Here is a 21,707-nt window from a genome sequence, read left to right as displayed (position 1 = left end):
ACTCTTAACAAAATTATTGAAATGCTATACTGAAAAGCTAGACCGTCCAAATTAAATGTATAAAAATAAAAAATACATTTTTCAACTTTAACTTATGAAAGTTTGAAAAAAAATGCTTTATTGTCTCGCAATTAACTCTACCAATTTTCGCACATTTCAATAATTAACAAATATGAAAAAAAGAATATCAATTTTAAATTTCATTTAATTTACAAACTGAAAATGAATAATATTAGTAGTATATTAAAAAATGTAATTAGTTCTATTTCAAAAATTCTTTAAATACAATTCTTTTCAATAATAGAACAGAAGTCCTGTAGGCAATCTTTAACAAATGTTTTCCAAATTTCTTGTTCCACATGTATAGAATAAGATTTGAATTTATCATTAAATTTAGCCAAGTTAGCTTTATTTTGTGCTATTTCTTGATCATATGATACAATCATCGGTTGTAAAATACGAATTCCTTGACGAATCCTAAAAAATTTAATTTAATTGTTAATAGATAGAAAAACGGAATTAGTCTAAGTAACATATACAAATTAACGTTAGCTTCAGTCACATTAGTTAATTGTTTCATTTTTGTTTTAAGTGTTTTGATGAGTTCTATAATGTGTTCATAAATTTCATTAAATTGCTCTAAATTTTCATAAGCATTTTGAAATAATTCTAATGCTTGAATTTTATTGTCTTTCAATGGTGACAAATCAAATTTAAAATATTCAGTGAAAATGCGTTTACTATGACTTTCCATTCTATTTTCAAACTCTTCAAACAGTTTTTTCTCTGAGATGATAGAAAAAAAAATTAAATTAATGAATTTTATCCCCATCTAAACTATTATATTATTCTCTGTTTATTCTAATTAAATTTTCATTTTTTATATTACCAATATTCAAGTTTTCGAAATTTGTTGATTGTCGTTCATTTGTTTTAACCTTTTTATGTTTTTGATTCATACACGCAGATGATTCAGATGATTTTTTTTGAGATGTACGTATTTCCAATGGAACGTTGGTGCAAATCTTTGATTCAACCATATTTTTTTCTAAAAAATAATATATTTAATTAATTGTAAAAAAAAAATTTTACAATTTCATCAATTAAAGTGTTCAATTCTCATTCATGAAAAATTTATTTAATTTTATTTTCATAAACAGTTTGGTACAACTAAGGTTAAAATAATCAACTTCAATAATAATTATAGGCGATGTTAAAAAATAATTAATTATATAATTATAAGTAATTATTAATGTATGTATATATGTATTATTACTATTAATTAAAAATGTAGTTAATAACTTAAAAATTACAATAGAATCATGCAAAAATGCAAATTTAATATTAAGAATATAAGGTGTGAACAATTATTAATAATATTGTTATACTTAAAAAAAATAGTTTCTAACACTGGTTTTTGAAATTCGAAAAAATAACTAAAAAGTGTTACTGCCAATACCAACTTTTAATTTTATAATTATGTTAAAAATTCACCTTTCGTAGAAGTTATATTAATAATTGGGGAACAATGATTTAAATTCATATTTTCATTATGCCTTAACAAATCCGGTGAGCTTATATTCATCAAATTATTTTCCTCCACTGGTTGTAACAGATCGTTTATTGGGTGAACTGATTTATCAGACAGTGAATTAAAGAATTTTTCATATATTACATTTTTGTCAATATCATCATTTAGATTTTCATCAATCGTCAATTCGTTGACTGTATTCTTCGATTCATTAGATTTATTTTTTTTTGATTTGGGTGTTATATGCTAAAAATTTAAGTTACCCTGTAGATTATCAAGAAATGCATTCAAAGTTTTTGCAATGTAGTTACCTTATTATGATTTCTATCTTCTATGGATTCATGTATTAAATGATTTTGTGCCCTGATTTTCTTTTTTGGTGTATCAATTATTTTGATCTAAAAAAAAAAGAATCAAATAAAAATTAATGGAAATTACCGGAGGCTTCGGCAATTTTATCATTATTAAATATTAACTAAAGGAAAATTAATAATCTTTCTTTTTTTAACTGATATTAAGAAAGGGAATGGTAATATTTAAAATTCAAGCCATTATTGCTCACAAAAATATGTAAGCAAAAAAAAAAAATTATACAAAACAATTAATATCTTTCAACAATTTCTATTATTTTGATATACTTCAAATAAAAATTACAGTGGATTTGGTAATATCCCCTTCAAACGACCTCTTTTTTGCTTTTTTCGCTGACATTTGATGATTTCCTGAAATATAAAATGGAATTTAACTCTTAAATTGTTAAAAATAAAATTCATATGAAAAATAATAATTGTAATTGCAATACTCCGTTTTTTTGATCCAATTGGTGCATCTTTTAATATATTATTTAAAGCATAAACATCATGTTCTTTCGGATCGGTTTTAAAAAAACGTTGAACCGACCGATCTGCTGCTTTTGATATTACATCACAATTTTTAATTATAACTTCACGTTCAGTTTGAGAAAATTTCTTATAATTTTCTGGTTGACTTAAAGCTGTTTTTATACCAATTAAACCATGATTTTTAGCATATTCATCAACAGCTTTATTTAAATAATTTTCATCTTCTATTAATGCAACATCATTTTTTTCTGTGTTCCTAACATTACTGATATTTTCCTTATTATTATTGTTATTATTAACATTTTCAGGATTGTTTTTATACAACGGTTTAACCAATGATACAAGACAAAGACTTTGATTTTTTGTATCATAATATTTCATAGCGAAATTTTTTCTCTCTTGCTGCTTTGCGAGAGTTATATCCGAAGAAGATATTTCATCAAATTTTTGAACTTTTGATGGGGTACTTTGCATTTTTTTATGTCTTTTTTTGTTACTATTATTTATGCTTTTAATATGTTCCATTTTTTCATTTTTATTATCATTATATTTATCATTTTTAGTGCTATTATCATTTTCAATATAAATGTTATCATTAATCATGTTTTTTTCTTTATCATTACAATTCTTTTCAAAAATTAATTGATCACTTATATTATTACTCTTTGGTAAAGGCATTGACAATGGTAATTTATTTCCCTAAAAAAAGAAAATTAATTTTAATTGAAATTTGAAAATAAAACAATTAGGTCTCAACATTTTTGCTAAAAATTCTAAAATTTACAAAAACATTAATAAATTATTTTCAGAATTACTATTTTCACCTTTTGTTGATCTTTATTATCCTTATTTGATAGTTTTAAATTATCAAAATCATCATTTCTATAATTCAAAAATTTTATTTCTTCATTAATTCTTTCAAAATTTTTAATTTGTTCAATTTTTTTGCTTTCGCTAGATTGAGAATTCTTTTTACGTCCTTTTCTATCTTTATAGAAGTTACGAATTTTATAACTTTTAAAAGATTCAGTTGATGCAGAAGAACTATTTGAAGAACTATTATTGCCATTTTCCTCATCACATCTTGATAACTTAACAAAACATTTATTTTTCAAGAGTGAATTCATTTCTACGAAATTTTTATCTATAAATAAATTTTCCTTTTAATTAACTTTAAAAAAAAAATTTAGCTATATAAAATAATACTGGCATCAAAAGTATATTTTGGTCCTGTCTGTTTCGTAGTAGTTGAACCAGTAATTATTGTAGAAACAGGCGACATCAGCATGTCATTCTGATTTTTTCGGTTACAATTGCTATGATTTTCTGTAGTTTCAGAAGCTAAAACTTCTGTGAAAATATTATTTTTTCGTAGTTTTGAATTTTCGGATGTGGGCTTTTCTTTTATAAAAAAAAAAATTGGAAAAACAAGTAAAAAATCATTGGTAAAATACTAAATTAAATACTTACCATGAGACAGAAAGCTCTTAAAATTTTTAAATCCCAATTTTATTCCATTAATATTTTTAATTTCATTTACTTTCACATTTTTCATAAAATCAATTATATTTTGTATAATATTATTAGCGCATTTTTGTGGATTATATTCTATTTTTAAACTTTTTAAATTCATTGAATTTGATTGAATCACAGGATTATATTTTTCTGGTAAAATCTTTGGATCCGATTTAGAAGAAATGAAAATAGTAGATATACTATATTTATATAGAATAAAAAAAGATAGAATCAGTAATAATGAAGATTAAATTTTCTTTATAAAAAAAAAATATTTTTATATAGAAGGTAGAAGAAACAATTTTTTATTTTATAATATACCATCAATATTGAATTGGATTTTATTATATTTTTCCATTATTCACTTACCCATCACTTTCAATATGATCAACAAATATTTCAAATCTTACTCTTTCATCAGAAGGAATTTTAAAGGTACGAGCAGAACATTCGAATGAGACACTTTTACTTTTTGAATTAAAATCCACCCATAATGGGCAACCATTATGGTATGGCATTCGTTTTTTCTTTCCCAATTTAATTTTCTTAACTTCTAACTCATTTATGAAAATTGAAATAACTTTTTCAGAAAATACCGACATTTCCTCAGATAATTCAAGATTTATAATATTAATATATTTACGACAACAAAGAAAAAATTTTTTTGAATAAAGATTTTCAATCAGTTCTTTGATGTTACGCTTGAAGCTTGGTAATATTATATTATCAAGTATTTGAATCAATTTCTCTTCACTAGCTGATTTAAAATATGTTATAAGTAGAGTAAGACCTTTGTATTGTGTTTCATAATTTCCAGCTAAGTAAATATTGTCTAATATTAAAGGTCTGCAATAAAATATAATGAATAAATTTAAATTAAAAAAATAAATAGGTATATAAATCAAAAGCAAAAAATCTTACATAACACTTTCTGCTTTATCAAATGTCTTTTTGAAAAACTTGCTTGTTAAAAGTTCTGAATTCAATAATGTCCTCCATTTTTCAAAAAGTTTACCAAGATACAATGGATTAGAATTTTTAAAAGACATCAATAAAGAACAATAATTAATTACATCGTAAGCAGTTTCCTCAAATTTTTCTTTCTCGTATGAGCTCTTACATTCATTCCCTACAAACTAAAAAAACAAGTAAAATTAAAAATTTTTAGTTACAAATAAAGAAATATTTATATTCTTCGCATCAAAACAATCACTTGAATCGTGCGTAATTAAAAATATTGCAATATTATTACAAATAAAACGAGGTTTGCAAATTACACCATGATTTCACTGAAAATATTGAGTCGATGCGTAAAAAACTTTTGTTTTTTGCCTTACACATAGAAAATTGTAGCCGTCTATTGGAGTCTTCTTTCCACATCTTGTTTAAAATTAAAAAAACCAATTGCAAAACTACTAGCAAACACATGCATGACCAAAACACCAAAGCAAACACATGTAAAAACACATGCAAGTAAAAAACAAGACATGAATTTATTCATGTATCAACTAGTGATTCCATTTTACCAGCTCGTGAATTATTTGTAAGTTACCTTATCTACATACACTGAAATCTTACAATTAATTTATAAATTTTTATCAATCTTACCAATAAGCAATCCAGTGAATCTAACACTAAATCAATTACCACGTCCCCATATTTATTTTTACATATCTCCAATTGTTGAAAACAAACTTTAAAAAACATCCATACTGAATCATTCTAAAAAAAATACCACAATTAGATGATACTACTTTGAATTTTTTCACAGGTTCCAATTATGTACCATGATTGTTTACTTACAAATAAACTTAATTTTTTTATTTTGTTAATTTTCCTATGAAATTTCTCCCGTAATTGATCGCTTTTTGAATATGTTGAAAACATTGAAACGCTTAATTCGGAATCCATTAAAAAAAAAACGTTTGATGACGCCTTTATTGGTAAAATATTTTAAAAAAATAGTTTTTTGATTTGGAAATATATTTGTTTAAATATTATATAAAAAGTTTAAATACGCTGTTTCTACTTCTCTCAATTTAGAGAAATATGGTTATTATGATTCATCCGATGAAGTAGCCTAGACATACTTAGACTTTAAAATTTTGATTTTAATTACAAAAAACTGTTATACTGTTCTTAGTCTTACTCTACTGCTTATTCTTACACAAAAACAGTTCGTTCGTTAACTACAAATGAACTAAAATTATAAAGTTTTCAATATAATTATTGCATAGAGTAATATCCGAAATCTAATTCTGCGCGTCCACTACTCAAATTGGCTCTTCAACACGTTGACAACATAAAGACTTTTAAAAACGTTGAATTCTTAGTGGATTAGGTGACTATTCAACTAGTTAATATAAAAAACGATGAAAGATTGCAGTTGTTAACGCTGAACAACAGCACAACGACAAAATCAGGTGTTCAGTATTTTGCATAATAAATGACATTTCAAATTTTCTAAAACAAAATATTAGCGATAAAAAAGGATTTTAAGCTATTTTACCGTCATCAGTTGAATTTGCATTTGTATTTGTTGATGTTGCATTTTGTAATTTCATTGTATTGTAATTAGCTCCCTTCACATAATGTGTATTCTATATGAATCTTGATATTTCGCAGCGAAAAATCGCTCTTTTTCACCTTTAATCATAACGTTTGATTTTAAGAATTCACGTAATGTCAACCACTTGATCATAAACAAGCATTTTGCTGATTAAATACATGCATAATTTAAAACATCAAACGTTTTAACTAAAAACAATATCTTGCCAATTAAACATGCATTTAAACTCAATATGCAAGCAAAAGGTTAGCAATTCCAATGTAAAATGTCAAATGTTTTGCGTTAAATTGTTTACGTATCATTTCTTTTAGATTTTTAATCAAGGTAATTTTTCCATTCAACACTTAACGAATGCACATTTTTTTGATAACATTCTTCTAGTTCGAAAGCCATCTATTTTATTTTGCTTTTATGACTTGAATTTTTTATTAAAACTAAACTTGAATTGATTAAAAACGGAAATATGTATGTGCTGTGAATATCAAATAATCTCATATAATGTTTAGAATTATTGCATCCTTATTGCATCGTAATTCCCTTTGTTTTCCTAACACGTAGCTTGTCAAAACCAAAAATACTGAAAGCAAAGAGAAATGTAACAATGCGTAACTACGTCAAAATGTATAATCATATTCAAATCATAAACAAATTTCAATCGGAATTTATTGTGAATTTTCAATTCATTGGTGATTTTTTAACATTATTGTGAATTTTTATTGTGATGTATTACAATTTAATACATATGGCAATGATATTCGAAATAAATAGTTCTGTTGAAGTTTAAAAATGAAATTGAAAACAAAGGTTTGATATTGTAAACAAGACAATTTGATAAATGGAAATGGATATTTTGAAACATTTAGAGTTATGTGAAAGCATCCTTCATAAAATTTATGATTTACCAAAATCCGGATCATTACTTATATTAAATGTAAGAAATTAAATGAAATTTAATAATGTTATTCCACCAAAATTTTCCCAGTCAAAAACCAAATCAAACAATTGCAATATTTTAGGAATTTTGTGCTGAATTTTCTAAATGTTGTATTAAACTTCATAAAATTTTAATATTTGATTGCCATGAAAAATATGATATTATCGAAATTATGTTCTTGTGTTTATATCAAATTATCAGTTGTGTCAACTATTTGGAGAAAACTATAAAAATGGAACGAATTTCTAATTCAATTTTGAGTGTAAGATTTTAAACGCCAAATATTGATATGCGTATATATTATATTTTATTTAATAAAAACTACTTTCCTTTCAGTTAACTAGAAAATTTTTTGTGGATCGAATACTTTGGTGCTTTGTCAAAATGAAATCTTTAACGAATTCAATGAACGATAATACCTTCCCAAAAATTTTAGATGAAACAAGTTTCATTGTTTTGATAGATACTGCTTTAGAATTGCTGGTACCCTACAGCAAATATGGCGAAGAAAACTGTGATGAATCAACTCCCAGAGTAAACATAATTTTTAAAATATTTATAAATATAATCCTGGAATTTTTTAGGAAAAATTTCAAACAAAAATCGCTTGTCAACAGTTAAGAACCGCAATCGATAAATTGATAGGTCAATCATTAGCTTTTGCAAATGTTGCCCAATCATGTGATAAGAAAGTTATTAATTCATTGTGCCAAAAAGTTTTAAAAGACTGCATAGATTTTCAAAACGAATGTGATTTTTCAAGTACAGAGAAGCAGTTATTGACCCAGAAAAATATTCGCTTGAAATCACTTGTAGTAGAAAATGCTATATATAAGCTAGAAGATTTTATTAATGAAAGTCTCTTAAAATTATTTTTTTTCGTTTTTACGGACCTTGAAAATAATTCGGTCAGAAATATTCGCAAGAGTATAAAAGAAAATCCAAAGGACAAAAAAATTGATGATATGATAGCAGACTTTGATATTAATGTTGATCGTTTAATACAGATTGGAACGTTTGCTTTAACTTTTGCACCAAATTCAAAAGGTTTGTTTAAAATTAAAATTTTTCTACAGCTTTAAAAGCGAATAGAATTTTTTTGAACTGTCTTTTAGTGAAAACAAATGTCCGGAATTCTTTGGCATCGTTAGAATCCTTGGATTCCTATCTAGTTCCATCATTATACTCGAAATGCGATTTTAATTTTGCTATATTAGAGGAACACTTTTTAGAAGAAGTTGAAAAACTTAAAAAATCTCTTCAAACAATAGTTGAAACTGATGCACTTACGGAATCATACTTAAATATTTTAAGTGAAATTCTAGAAAAAAACCAATTTGATCTTAAAGATTTTACTAATATAACACAAATGGCAAATTTGTTAATAGAGCATATTGAACTTAATGAATCGGAATTAAAACTAGAGGATGACCATGAAAAAAATGAGAAATACAATAAGTTTAAACTGATGGCAAATGAATGCTCAGCTATTTTAACTTGTGCTGACCAGGTTGAACCAAAAAGAATATTGAAACGTTTCAAAATTATGAAATCTTGTCTCGAAAAATTTAAAATCATTTTAAATAAAGGTAGCGATATTTCAACAAAAAGTAAATATGAACAGATTTTTATAACATCAGAAGAATTAGCAGAGTCTCAGAAAATGTTTGAATCATTAGGTATTTCACCTACTATAAAAAGTATTTTATATAAGAACAAAAAATTAAATATGACTGAATCTTTAATCGGACAATGTTCTAGACAACTAAGCTTTGACAGCTCCTATTCAGAAACAACGATTAAGACTCCTGAAATGAAAAAGCTAAAGAGAAGTAAATTTCAAAATTTTTGAAGTATTTTATTTTATTTTTTGAAATATTTTAGAAATTAGTTTACGAACTGCTATGTTTAAACGTCAGACAAGTGAAGAAACTAAAAAAATGCATAAAATTTTTGATGAAAACTCAATGAATCTAGAAATATCAGGTAAACATATTATATTTTAATTGCTTATTAATTTTATTTCGATTTTGTATTACATTTTAGATATTTTAGACCAAATAACAGGTCTGTCATCCTCATTCGGGTAAACAAAAAAACAGTGACTAAAATACGAAATATTTTATATGATTTTTAAGAAATTTTTGAAATTTTTTTTAAAAATGGAAACCAAATTTTGTTCTAAGTTTTAAGAAAAGTAAAAAGTTTTAAGCATACATACGTTTGTACATATGTATTAATGTAAAACTTCAACTGTAAAATATTCGTATTTTTTATTATTAATTTAATTTTAATAATCTAAAACAATATTCATTTAAATATATTAATATATTAAACAATGTTGCAAAAGACAAAAATCAACCTAACCTTACGCTACTTTGAAATGATAAATCGGATATTGGGCGTTCATTAAATGATGCTTTAAAAATGCTATTAGGCATAGAATTTAAATATTGTTGGGTTCCATCAGGACTTACAGAATTTCTTACTAAATCTCTTAAATTTGCCGAAATTTTGGCACGTTCTAATAATTCATTATAATTTTTTTGTTTTTTTCTTACAAATTGTTCTGTTCGATTTGTTTTACGTTGAATTTCATTACAAAGTTGCTGTCGACGTATATTTTCATATTTATCAATTTCTTTGAAATTTTCTTCATGAATAACTTGTTGTATATAATTAGCATGTTTAATTCGTCTTAAATATGAATTTAATATGTGATTACGAATACATTCGGCACGTTCAAGACGATTCTCATAACGATCGCATATTTCTTGTTTTTTTATTGCATTATCAAAATGTATTTCATCTTGGGCTATTTGAACAGCTTCATTTTTCCTAAATGCATCTATATTACGTTGTTGTATTTTTATAGATTTATCTAATTTTATACGTTTTAATCGCTTTTGTAATTTACAATCTTTTTCATATAATTCAGCTCTTAAACGTTGTATATCTTCTTTATCTCGTCTTAATATTGCTTCGACTCTTGCTTTTGTCATTTCATTATCATATATTTGTTTTTCTCTAATTGCTTTTCGATATTCTTCATCTTGTTCATATTTTATAAGTTCACGTTCAAAACGTTCATTCTCCCAAAGTCTTTGTGCTAACCATGCATTCTCATTAAGTATAGCACGTTCATTACGTCTTTTAGCCATTCGATTTAATATTTTTCTATCATGTGTTGGAATTTTTTTATATGCTTGACGTATTCTTGGTGAAAGGCATAAATTTTGCATTGGTTCACATAAATCATCGAATTCATTATCAGGAGGGAATTGTGCTACTCTTAATGGAAGTTCAGATTTCTTTTTAGACTTTTGTTTTATATTTGATTGTTTTGGAAGTTCAAGATTTAATATTTCATTTAATATAACACAATCTTTAGTATAACTACGACTTGTATTAACACTTTTAGGACGTTTTGATTTTTTATTTTTCTTTTTTCTACCACTATTCAATTTTCTTGTTATTGATATTTCATTATTGTTATTATCATTAAGATTACTTATAAAATGATTATTATTATTTCGATCTTTATCGCATTTTGTATCACCTCTTCTAGTTGATTCAGCTGTACAATCACAATTGCAAAATTCGCAACATGAATAATGGTCAATTATTGTCGATTTGGACGGTGGTGATAATTTCAATAAACTTAAATATTCATCATGGTCCTCTTTTATATTTTTAATCTTTGTTGATTCTGAAGACATTTTAATATACGTATGTATATGTATTTTTTAAAGTGAAATGATTTATTTTTGAAATTTTATAAATGAAGGATTAAAAATACTATTTACTTATTTTATATTCTAATTTTTTTAATATCATTTTCTGCCTTTGTTATTTTTTTATCGATTTATTATTACAAACTAATCTACAATTCAATGTTGTATAAGGATATAAGTAAACCAATGAATTGTTTATATTGCTCACTTATGGAAGAATTTTGTTTATGAAAGACCCCTAAATATTATGATGATTCCTTTGAATGAAGTACATATTACATTACGATACATTGAATTAAAATAACGCATGCGTTTTAATATATTAATTGCAAGTTAAGGGGAATAATAATTTGGAAGCACGTTATATTTTAAAATATTTAATATCTATACAACATAATGGTTTGAAATTAACAAGGAAGAGCCCGAGAAAAATTGATAATAGTAAAACAAACAAAAATGAACCCATTTTTTTTGTGATTAGGTGCATAGGTCACTATTGGAAAGTCACGATATATTTAATCATAAAATCACAGAAATAATGCCACTTAAAATGTCGTATTATAACGAAATAAATGTAATCTCTGTTAAAACCGAAACTTATTTCTTTTCTTTGATAAAAGTGAACCCTTGAAATAAAAGTAAAAAATGTTCGTAATTTCAACAGTTTATCATTTGAATTTGAAATTTTCATTCAATACAACATGTTTCCAATTAAACGAAGAATTTTATTAATCTTTAATTTTTTTTAATTGAAATTCACTTAAATGCCTTAAATTCACGGGAATTATCGTTTGTTTTCTAAATTAAATCTTAAAGATCTTTTACTTATGAGGCACTCAACGCATTAATGACCTACTCGCAAAAATGACATTTCGAATAAATTCCGATTGAAATGTTAAATATTTAATTTTTAAAAAAAATTTTTTAAAAAACAAAAACGAACTTATTTCAAATTAAAATGAAAATGGGGAGTAAACTAAAGTATTTTAAAAATATAGAGAAATTCTTTAGCCCATTACAGCTCCTATTGAATATTATTACCGTTATTATGATCGGCAAAGTGAGAATGACTAATCGAATTGAATGGACTAGATCGAAAATGTTGCTACCGCAAGATGTCAGAAAACCTACCGAAAATAATAAAGTTAACAACACATATTACGTGGTTGTTGTCCAGTAATTTATTTAAATGTTCGAATTTTGTTTGGTTCATTTTGCTTCCATACATAAATTAATATTAAACAATCAATATTTTTTTACAATAATTTGTAGAATTTTATGTACTTACTTTTTCAAATAGTTTAGATTTTTCCATTATATTACCGATAAATGCTATAATATCCAATAAAAAAAAAAAACACTTATGTATTAATTTGATTTTTCATTCGCTAAGCTTACCGTACAGAATTTTCATTCGACAGATAATTGACAACTCATTTGCAAAGAAATTTAGGCGAATTCGTTAATCATAATACCAAAAATTCATATTCTCTTCGCCGACCATAATAAGAGCCTATAACACAATTTTTGCAAAAATGTTGGATAGATCAATAATTATTATATTGAATTTTTGATTAGTGACATATACGAGAAATTCTTCAATATCAAACATTTCTCAATTATGCTCTTCTTATAATTTATAATATTTTTGCTTTTAGAACTTTCACTGTTTTCATTTAGCACAACTGTTGTCATTTTCACAGATTTTACAGTTTAGATTTATTGAACTCAGATTTTTTGCTTTATATTAAGACCTCGAAAATCTTCGATGATTTTAGTTCTTTTTCTAATTTTTAATATTGGGTCTATTAAGGGGATAAATGGAAATATAATAATAATTTAAATATTTTTAAATATAAATAAAACACAAAAATATTTTATAATTTGAAAAAATTACATTCCAAACTTGGTTTTTTTTTGTTTTTGTTTGTTTTTATTTTTGTTTCATTGTAATGATTAACGATATAAAAAGGTTCATTTTTTTTTTGTAGTTTTGTATGTATAAATGTATAATTATATAATGTATGTATAAAGTTTAAATGTTATATTTAATTATATATAATAATATTTAATTAAATTAAATTAAAAACATTGTATAAAATGTATAAAAAAAATTGCTTGTCATTTGTTTCTTTTATTTTGAAAAATAATTATTTATTTTGTGTTTTTTTTTTATATCTTACATTTTAAAATTTTATTTAATAATTTGATTTATTTTTATTTTAATTTTGTATTTTTTTTTTTTTTTAAAAACATTTTGTTTTGTGCTTTAATTTTTATTTCCTTTTTGAAAGAAAACATCGATATATTAAATTTTATATAATTTATAGTAATATTAATGTTAAATAATTATATTTAATATTATTAATATAAATTTTTATGTATGTATGTATTTAAAATTAGCATAAGAGCAATTTTATACATAAATATTTAGTAATTTAGAATAATTTTTTAATGATTATTAAATAAAATGCGAAAATATTGAACAACGTGGTTTCCTTAATTTCTTTAACAGAATTTAGAAAATTTATTTAAAAAAAAAAATTGAATATTTTAAAAAATAAGCTAAAAGTAGCACATTTAATTTCATTTTCAAAATTAATTTTAAGAAGAAATTTAACATTTATGTATTAAAAATCATAAAATAAGAAGAATAAAAACAAAAAATATACAAAAATATTATTTTTTTCAATTGGACAACCAACCTGTCATCACTGTCACAAAAACGTGATTAAATGAATAAAATGAGTGAAACGCAAAAACTATCATTCATCAATGAAAAAATGAATGACATTCATATGCAGTATCATTCATTTTGTTTTAATGAATTCATTTCCGTATTCATCGAATTCATTTCCGTATTAAAAAATTACAATGGACAAGAGGAACTATTTTTCTCTTTCCAGTAGCGGCTACTCAATATGAATAATGAAAACAATTTATGACACTTATTCATTTTTTCATTTTTTTACTATTCAGAAAAATATTAAAGATTGAGGACCAAATCCTAGAATATAATCACCTCAATGGTTAATCATTGGATAATTTTTAAAATTTAATTTACACAAAAAAAAATAATTGAAAAATTTAATGGTCACATGTAAAAATCACAATTATTTCACAATTAATTTATATTTAATATTTTAATATTCTTTATTTTATAATTAATTATATTTAATTTTAATATTTATGATTAAAAAATATAATTTTTGTGTTTTCTTAATTTTACCAAAATTTATTTTTTTTAGTTTAAAAAATATTTTTAAAGATTTTTGTTTCTTCTTATATTTTTATTTTATTTTAAATTTCAAAAAAATATTTCATTTCTTTTTTTTTACAATTTTCTCTCTTATCACAGAAATGGTCTTTTTAAGAGACTAATCCTGTTCTTGTTATACAAAAACAATTTTTCTTTTTCATTTCATTTTGTCCGTTTTCTCTTGTAGTTTTTTGTTAATTAATTTTTATTAATATTGCAAATGGGAATTGGGTGTAAGGGGTTGTTGGGGGCAAAAAATTGAAAATTATTATTATTAAGTAAATAATTTAAATTTTTAACAAATCAAACAAAAAAAAAGCAAAATGTATTATAATTTTTTTAATTTTTCAACGAAAATTTATATGAGATCTTTGTTACACAATTTATGATTTTATTTTATTAATTATATTTAAAATTTATTTAAAAATTTATTGAATTTAATCAATATAAAAATTATTAATGTTCTTATCTATTAAATAATTAATTCAAATAAAAGCAAAACGAATTTTAGAATTTCAATTAAATTTTATTAGAGACAATATCATCAGGGTCCTTCCTAATTGCATACTTTTTAAATTCTATTGAAAAATTACATATTTCATTAAATTAAAATTTCATTAGCGATTAGTGAATAAGACTATTGGCGAAACGAAAATTTTCCAAATATTTTTTAAAAGTAAAGGGTGATTAATAATTTTCTGAAAAATTTATGGTATGAGTCTCATGTTTATTGCGTTTTATGAAAAAAAATTTTTTCCTAAATTGGCAATACTGAATATTTTTTGTTTTGTGAATGTATTTCCCTAACATAGCCCTAAAATAAATTTTTTGATGAAAAATTTTGCCTTAAAATTAATTTTTTAATATTAATGCAAAAAAAAGAAAAAAACAAATCATAATAATAATTGAAGTCTTAAAATGAAAAACAATGTTATACAAAATAAAGAAATTTTTTTCTAAATACAAGTATAAAAAAGAAATTATTCTTAAAATATGTAGAAAATTTCTACATTTAATACCTTAAATAAAAAAAATTTTTTTTTTTTTAGATATATCGCATAATATCAAGTAAAATAATTAAAAAAAATTAATTTAATATATGTCATGAGACAAAGTATAGATAGTATAGAAGAGGCACATTTAACATTAAAATAAATTAAAATTAAATTTAAATTAATTAATTTAAATTTATTTATTTCATTTTTTTTAATATTTTAATTGAATAATTGAAAATTTATATAATGAAAAATTTGAAATAAATAAAGAAAAGTATCAATTATCGAATTTCAATATCGAATTTAAATAATTTTCATTTAATTATGAAAAGGAGGCATGCAGCAGCCCTATCATGAATTTCATTTGTAACTCTGAAATTTGGAAAATTATACGAATATCAATCTGATATCAATCTGATATTATAAATTACGAATTACTAAAATTCTGCTCCGAATATTCATAATGGCGGTAATTAATGCCATATATATTTCATATCAGGTCATGAAGCTTAGAGAGCAAATCAAAAAAAAAATCCAAATTTACATAATTGGAAGCGTTGTCGGAATTTATTTTTGTGAAGGATATTGAACAATAGTTCAATAATTTTTTTTTTAAATTTAAAATTTAAATTTCAAAAAAATCGGTTGATAATTCCATTAACAAATTTGTTTTGTAATTTTTTTTCCGATTCAAAATTTTCGGAAAATAATTTTAGCTTGGGAGCCTGATAGATATATACGGCATTGGGAGTAATCATAAATTATATCGTATATAAATTATATCGTAATGATCGTAATAAAAATTACATTCAAAAATCTACGAAAGAAATAATCAATGAAAATTGTTTACTGAATTAGAGAAATATATAAAAAATAAACATTTTTGATAATTGAAATAAAATAATGAAATTGATACTTGGGAAAATGTTACTGTCATTGGTAATTTATAATTTCTACGAAAAGAATTTGTAATCATTTAAAAGTCTACGTTGTAATTATATTTGTAATTCGTATAATTCTATGAGTTTAATTCATGATAGAGCTGATGATCAGAAACTGTAACTACCCTCTCTTTTTTTTTGTTCTACATTCGGTATATTTTTTTTTTTTTGCAGCCTCCGTATACTAATTTAACTTTTAACATAACATATACATATGTATTTATTTAAAAAATATTTTTCATTTAAAATATTAAAAAATATTAAAATAATTATTTTCTAATTTGAAATTAAAAAAATCTGTATATATATAATATAAAAATGGCAAACTGATAAAAAATAATAATTTAAGAATTTTCAAAAATCAATTTTCCTTTTATATAAAATTAATAATTTTCATTTTAACAAGAGTATTATTTTATTTATTTTAATTCATTAAAAAATATTTTTATTTTCTTATCTTTATAAAAGATATTTTTATTTTAAAAATTTATTTTGTTATATTATTATTATTTTAATTCATTTAACTATATTCATTTATTTATGCATATTTATTAAATATATATTTTAAAAATTATTTTATTTTAAAAAAAAAATTGTTACACAAAAAAAAAAAACAAAAAAAATTTACAAAGAATTTGAGATCTATGAAAACTGGACTTTTATCCTTCATATAAATATATATATATTTTTATATATATATATGTATATATAAATATGTGTATATATTCATCCACATTCTGTTAAATCGCATCTTCTAAATAAAATCAATTTTTCATCAATTGTCTTGAATATTCAATCAATTCAAATGAGGCAATTCGTAATAGAATATGAGTGATTATATATAACTTTAAATAATATTTTTATAAGGATAATTTTTTTTTAAAAATGAGGTTTGATTTGTTTTATACACAATATAATAAAAAACAAAATAATATTTATAAAAATAAAAATAAAGGCCGATAATAAAGACACAATTTAATTTTAATAATATTAATTTTTTTAACTACTAAAATAATTTTCAATTCAAATATATGAAAAGATTTTAATTCAATGAGGAAAGAAGTTCTTGGACTTTTGAACAAAAATGAAAAAATTACATAATTGTAAATAAACATTTACAGTCAGCCTTAAATAAATTTAATTTAATCTTCTAAAAATTTCTAACAAAAAATAATAACACTCTTTTTGTATTATGGAAAACAAGAGGCTAACAGAAATTTAAATAAAAATATTCCAAAAATTTTTTGTTATTGTGTCCATTTTTCGTTGTTATTTTGTTTTTTATCAAATTTCCATTATTAATTTTTGGCAATTTTTTTATAATTTTTTTTTTTACAATTCTACTAAAATTTCATTGCTCCTTTTTTTTTTCTTATTTTTTTTGTTTTCCTAGTTTTTTATTATAACGTAATGCTATTACAAATATAATTAATTGTTATTAACAAAAATTAAAATGGTAAAAGAAAATTCAGCCCTAGAACAAAATATACGCTAGAACAAAATAAACGCTAGAACAAATTAATCGTATTGATCTTGAAATTTAAGAAAACAAAAAAAAAATGCAGTCCATGGATTTCCACTGCAGTTCAGTGGATAACCACTGCTATACAAAAGTGGAAAAATTTTGATCAGAACTTATGTGAAATCTAATATTTTTATTCTCTCCGAATTAAAACTAGATCAAGATGGAATTGATGAAAGAAAGAAATTTTTATATTTTTACTAGAATAACTAGATTTTTAAATTCAAAATTCTTCTTTGTCTTGTTATTTTTGTTTTTTTTGTAATTTTCTTTATTGAATTTTTTTTTATTATTAAAAATAATTTAATATTCTCTTATCAATTATTTTCTTTTATAAATTGTATAAAAAATATATGTATTATAGCACCTTTATATTTAAAAATGTATATTATTATTATTATTTTATCACAATTAAAATAATTATATGTGATATGTGATTTTCAGTGAAAATTTTGTATTATTATTGTATTTGCTTTTACATAAAATTAAGTTGAGGTATTTTTTTTTTTAATTTAAATTTAAAAAAGCAATATTTTATCATTTTTATTTCATAAACTTATAAAAATTTGTACGAATATTTTTTTTTTCACTTAAAAAAATTTATTGCACCCTCAAGAAGAATTTGAATTTAAAGTTACATAAAAAAAATAACATCAATTCCATAGATTTTAAAATATTATAAAATAATTTTTTGGAAATTAAATTTTATTTTCAATTAATAAATTGAATTTAATTGTTAAATTAGTTTTCTATTGTTTAATTATTAAAATTATTGCGTTATTGTATAAATGCTTTTTTATATTTTAAATAAATCATTCCGATTTTAATATTTATTTCTTTTATAGAGAGATTTTAATAAAAGACTGCAATTAATTAATATTTTCATATTTTTTTTTTCAAAATAAGCATTTAGAAATATAAAAATATAATACCTAAGTAATAATAACAAATTATCCTTTAAAAAACAAAAAAAAAAAAAAAAATCTTCACAAGTTTTTTATTAAAAAAAATTTTTTTTTATTGATTTTAAATAATATTATAAGTATTTATTTTATGTATATTAATAATTATTACTAATTTCAATAATAATAATAATAAAAAAAAAACAATATATATTTATTTTAAAAAATTTTATTTTCAATTGTTCAAAAATTATGGCCATTTTAAAAAACTTATTTTGTTTCTCTTTTGCTTTATTTTTTTTTTTTTTTCATTTTATTTTACTTAAGAAAATTAATTATGAATAATATTTTTATATTTATTTATTTACTTATATATTTCATTTAATTATTTATTTAATACATAATTTAATTTGATTTTATTACAAAAAAAAAAAAAAAAAATTTTAAAACATTTTGATTTTATTACAAAAAATTAATATTTTAAAACAGTATTACATTTTTTAAATTTAATTTAATTATTTTAAATTTGAAATCGAATATAAAAGGAAAAAACAAAAAAAAAAAAAAATATTATATTTGTATATATGAAAAAAAAAAATAGATTATCATTATGTAATTTTGATTATATCATAAATAAAGTACAGTTCACAAAGAATTACATAAATTGAAATATATTCGTTTTTCATTTATAAAATAATTAATTATTTAAATTAAAACACACAGTGGAGGCATATCTGTCATCGTTGTCACAAAAATTGAAGTGAATGATAATAATTTTTCATATAAAATTACAATGCACAATGGCACATTTTTTTTTGACAGTTTATTTTTTAATTATGATATCAAAAATAATGATGACATGCACCCTCCGCTCACCCCTAAATATTTATTTTAAGTAAATAATTAATTTAATTTTTAATTTATTTTTATGATTTAATAAATATTACAAAATTTAATTATTTTTTTTTTTTTTGTATTTTATGGTTTATAGCAATGAAAATATTCAAATATTTAATATTTAATTAATTTAATTGATATTTAATTACACTCATAATAAACTGTACTTTACAATATATAATTTATATTATAAAATGTATAATAATATGTTATATATAATAAAATTTTAAACAATACTCAACTTTTACAAAATACAATAAAAAAAAAAAAATTAATTAATATGTATATAATATATAAAATAAAAAAGAAAACAAACAAAAAAAATATTTTAAATTATAATTTCCAATTTTGTTTTTTTTTTATATTAATTAATATTATAATTATTTTATTAAGAGATTGATTTATTTTAAATAAAAATTTTTAACATTTAATTTTATATAGATCTGCACAAAATTGTTATAATTACATTATTATGTATAATGATACTATATTTATAAACAATTTATAATATTTTACAAATCGGATTAGATAAATGAAAAAAAAAAGTAAAATTTTATTTATTTTTTTTTTTTTTAAATATTTCATTTTCAAATTTTTATTTATATGAATGGAATTATTTTATTATTGCTTAAATTATTGAGACTTCATTGTACACATAAAAATTGTAAATATATTTTAATATGAAATTAAGAAATGAAAAAAATCATTCAAAATTATATTTTTTTCTAAATACATTTTTATAAATACATTATGTATTTATATTGAAAATAAAAAATATATAATATATATTTTTTTTCCTAATTATTATATTTTACATTATAATTATAACATTTTAAAATTATTTATATTATATGATTTATTATTTTTTTTTAAATAATTAATATTCAATCCCAATATTAAATAATGTTTAATTTATGCATAAATTTATGCATTATATAGAAATGATAAATTCTTCTTAAAAATTTACACTATAAAAAAAAAAAAAATATTTCTATTTTAAATTTTTGTTTCAAAAATTTCAAAAATTATAATACTTAGTTTTTTTTTCATAAAAATGGAATAATATATATATATATATTTTATGTATATTTAATTTTTTATATTAATAATTAATAAGCTAAGAAAAACACATTAACTAAAATTTATCTACAAATTGTTTTATTTTCTCTCTTTTTAAATTGATTTACAATTACAAAATAAATTTCAATTCTGAAAATTTATTTAAATCAAGAAAAGTAATATTTATTTATTTATTTATTTTTTTTTAAATACACAATAATAAACTAATAATTTTAATTAACTAAAAATCATATTATAAATTCAACTTGTTTTTTTTTTTTATATTTTAAAAATTTTTTTTAAAAAAATTATTTATATTTTTTTTTTGCATATTTAAGTCAAAGTGTATATTACAATCAAAGAATTGTTTTTTTTTTGTATAATAAATGAATGAACATAAAAATTAAATTAATTAATTAATTATGATTCTCAAAATATTAAATAATTAATATGTAACATATTATATTTTATATATATATAAATTGTGCATGAGAATTATTAAGTAAAAAAAAAAAGTAAAAATAATAATTCTATTTTACTTTATTTTTTACGTTTGCCGTATTCTTAATGAACTATTTTAATCTTTCTCTATATAAATGCATATTTTAACAAAAAAAAAAAAAAATAAACTGATATGATATAAAAATAATAATTATTACTTTTATTACAATAAACAAAATAGAATTAAAAAAAAAAATTAGTAAACTTTTTTTATTGATTGTTATTAATTTACCAATATTATTGTGCATATAAATTTTTTATATTAATTTAATATTTAAAATAAAAAAATTTTAAAATTATTTTACAATAATTGTCTCAATTTAATTCTTATTTTAATAACTGATCTATAATTAATTACAAAATAAATGTTCATTTAATGGGGGCGGAAAAACAAAAAAACTAATGAAACAAATATGAGATATTAAAAATTTTTTTATTATTTTATAAGCCTCAAAAGACTTTTTAATTACTGATTGGTCTGAATTTGTTGGAATTAAATTGATTGA

General features: G+C 21.1%; 3 protein-coding genes across 4 annotated transcripts; 1 reads left to right on the top strand and 2 right to left on the bottom strand.

Annotated features, from left to right (window-relative positions):
• Nucleotides 1-205: 205 nt before the first annotated feature.
• LOC129613373 (putative histone-lysine N-methyltransferase 1) lies at nucleotides 206-5,976 on the bottom strand. Of its 2 annotated transcripts, none has more exons than XM_055527393.1 (14): nucleotides 5,692-5,976; nucleotides 5,497-5,610; nucleotides 4,810-5,024; nucleotides 4,258-4,734; nucleotides 3,844-4,088; nucleotides 3,580-3,774; nucleotides 3,198-3,517; nucleotides 2,334-3,072; nucleotides 2,186-2,253; nucleotides 1,843-1,929; nucleotides 1,495-1,777; nucleotides 890-1,048; nucleotides 534-786; nucleotides 206-477 (listed from the first exon to the last, which is right to left on the bottom strand). In XM_055527393.1, exons 1-14 carry the CDS (start codon nucleotides 5,797-5,799, stop codon nucleotides 279-281), a joined length of 3,462 nt encoding a protein of 1,153 aa, XP_055383368.1. In that variant the 5' UTR covers nucleotides 5,800-5,976; the 3' UTR covers nucleotides 206-278. The 2 variants fall into 2 exon arrangements, with proteins under 2 accessions (XP_055383368.1, XP_055383369.1); XM_055527394.1 differs by having other exon boundaries at nucleotides 540-786.
• Nucleotides 5,977-7,250: 1,274 nt separating this feature from the next.
• Nucleotides 7,251-9,596, top strand: LOC129613357 (serendipity locus protein alpha). The gene is made up of 8 exons (XM_055527369.1): nucleotides 7,251-7,388; nucleotides 7,474-7,521; nucleotides 7,552-7,653; nucleotides 7,728-7,925; nucleotides 7,976-8,438; nucleotides 8,507-9,223; nucleotides 9,276-9,377; nucleotides 9,438-9,596. Exons 1-8 carry the CDS (start codon nucleotides 7,293-7,295, stop codon nucleotides 9,479-9,481), a joined length of 1,770 nt encoding a protein of 589 aa, XP_055383344.1. The 5' UTR covers nucleotides 7,251-7,292; the 3' UTR covers nucleotides 9,482-9,596.
• Nucleotides 9,597-9,748: 152 nt separating this feature from the next.
• LOC129613356 (meiosis-specific nuclear structural protein 1) lies at nucleotides 9,749-11,163 on the bottom strand. Its single transcript, XM_055527368.1, has one exon. The coding sequence runs from the start codon at nucleotides 11,108-11,110 to the stop codon at nucleotides 9,749-9,751; it is 1,362 nt and encodes a 453-aa protein (XP_055383343.1). The 5' UTR covers nucleotides 11,111-11,163.
• Between the last annotated feature and the right edge of the window lie 10,544 nt (nucleotides 11,164-21,707).

The sequence above is a fragment of the Condylostylus longicornis genome, unplaced genomic scaffold, assembly GCF_029603195.1.
Source record: "Condylostylus longicornis isolate FDR11 unplaced genomic scaffold, ASM2960319v2 ptg000083l, whole genome shotgun sequence".
NCBI lineage: Eukaryota > Metazoa > Arthropoda > Insecta > Diptera > Dolichopodidae > Condylostylus > Condylostylus longicornis.
This window is presented reverse-complemented; position numbering and strand designations above follow the sequence as displayed.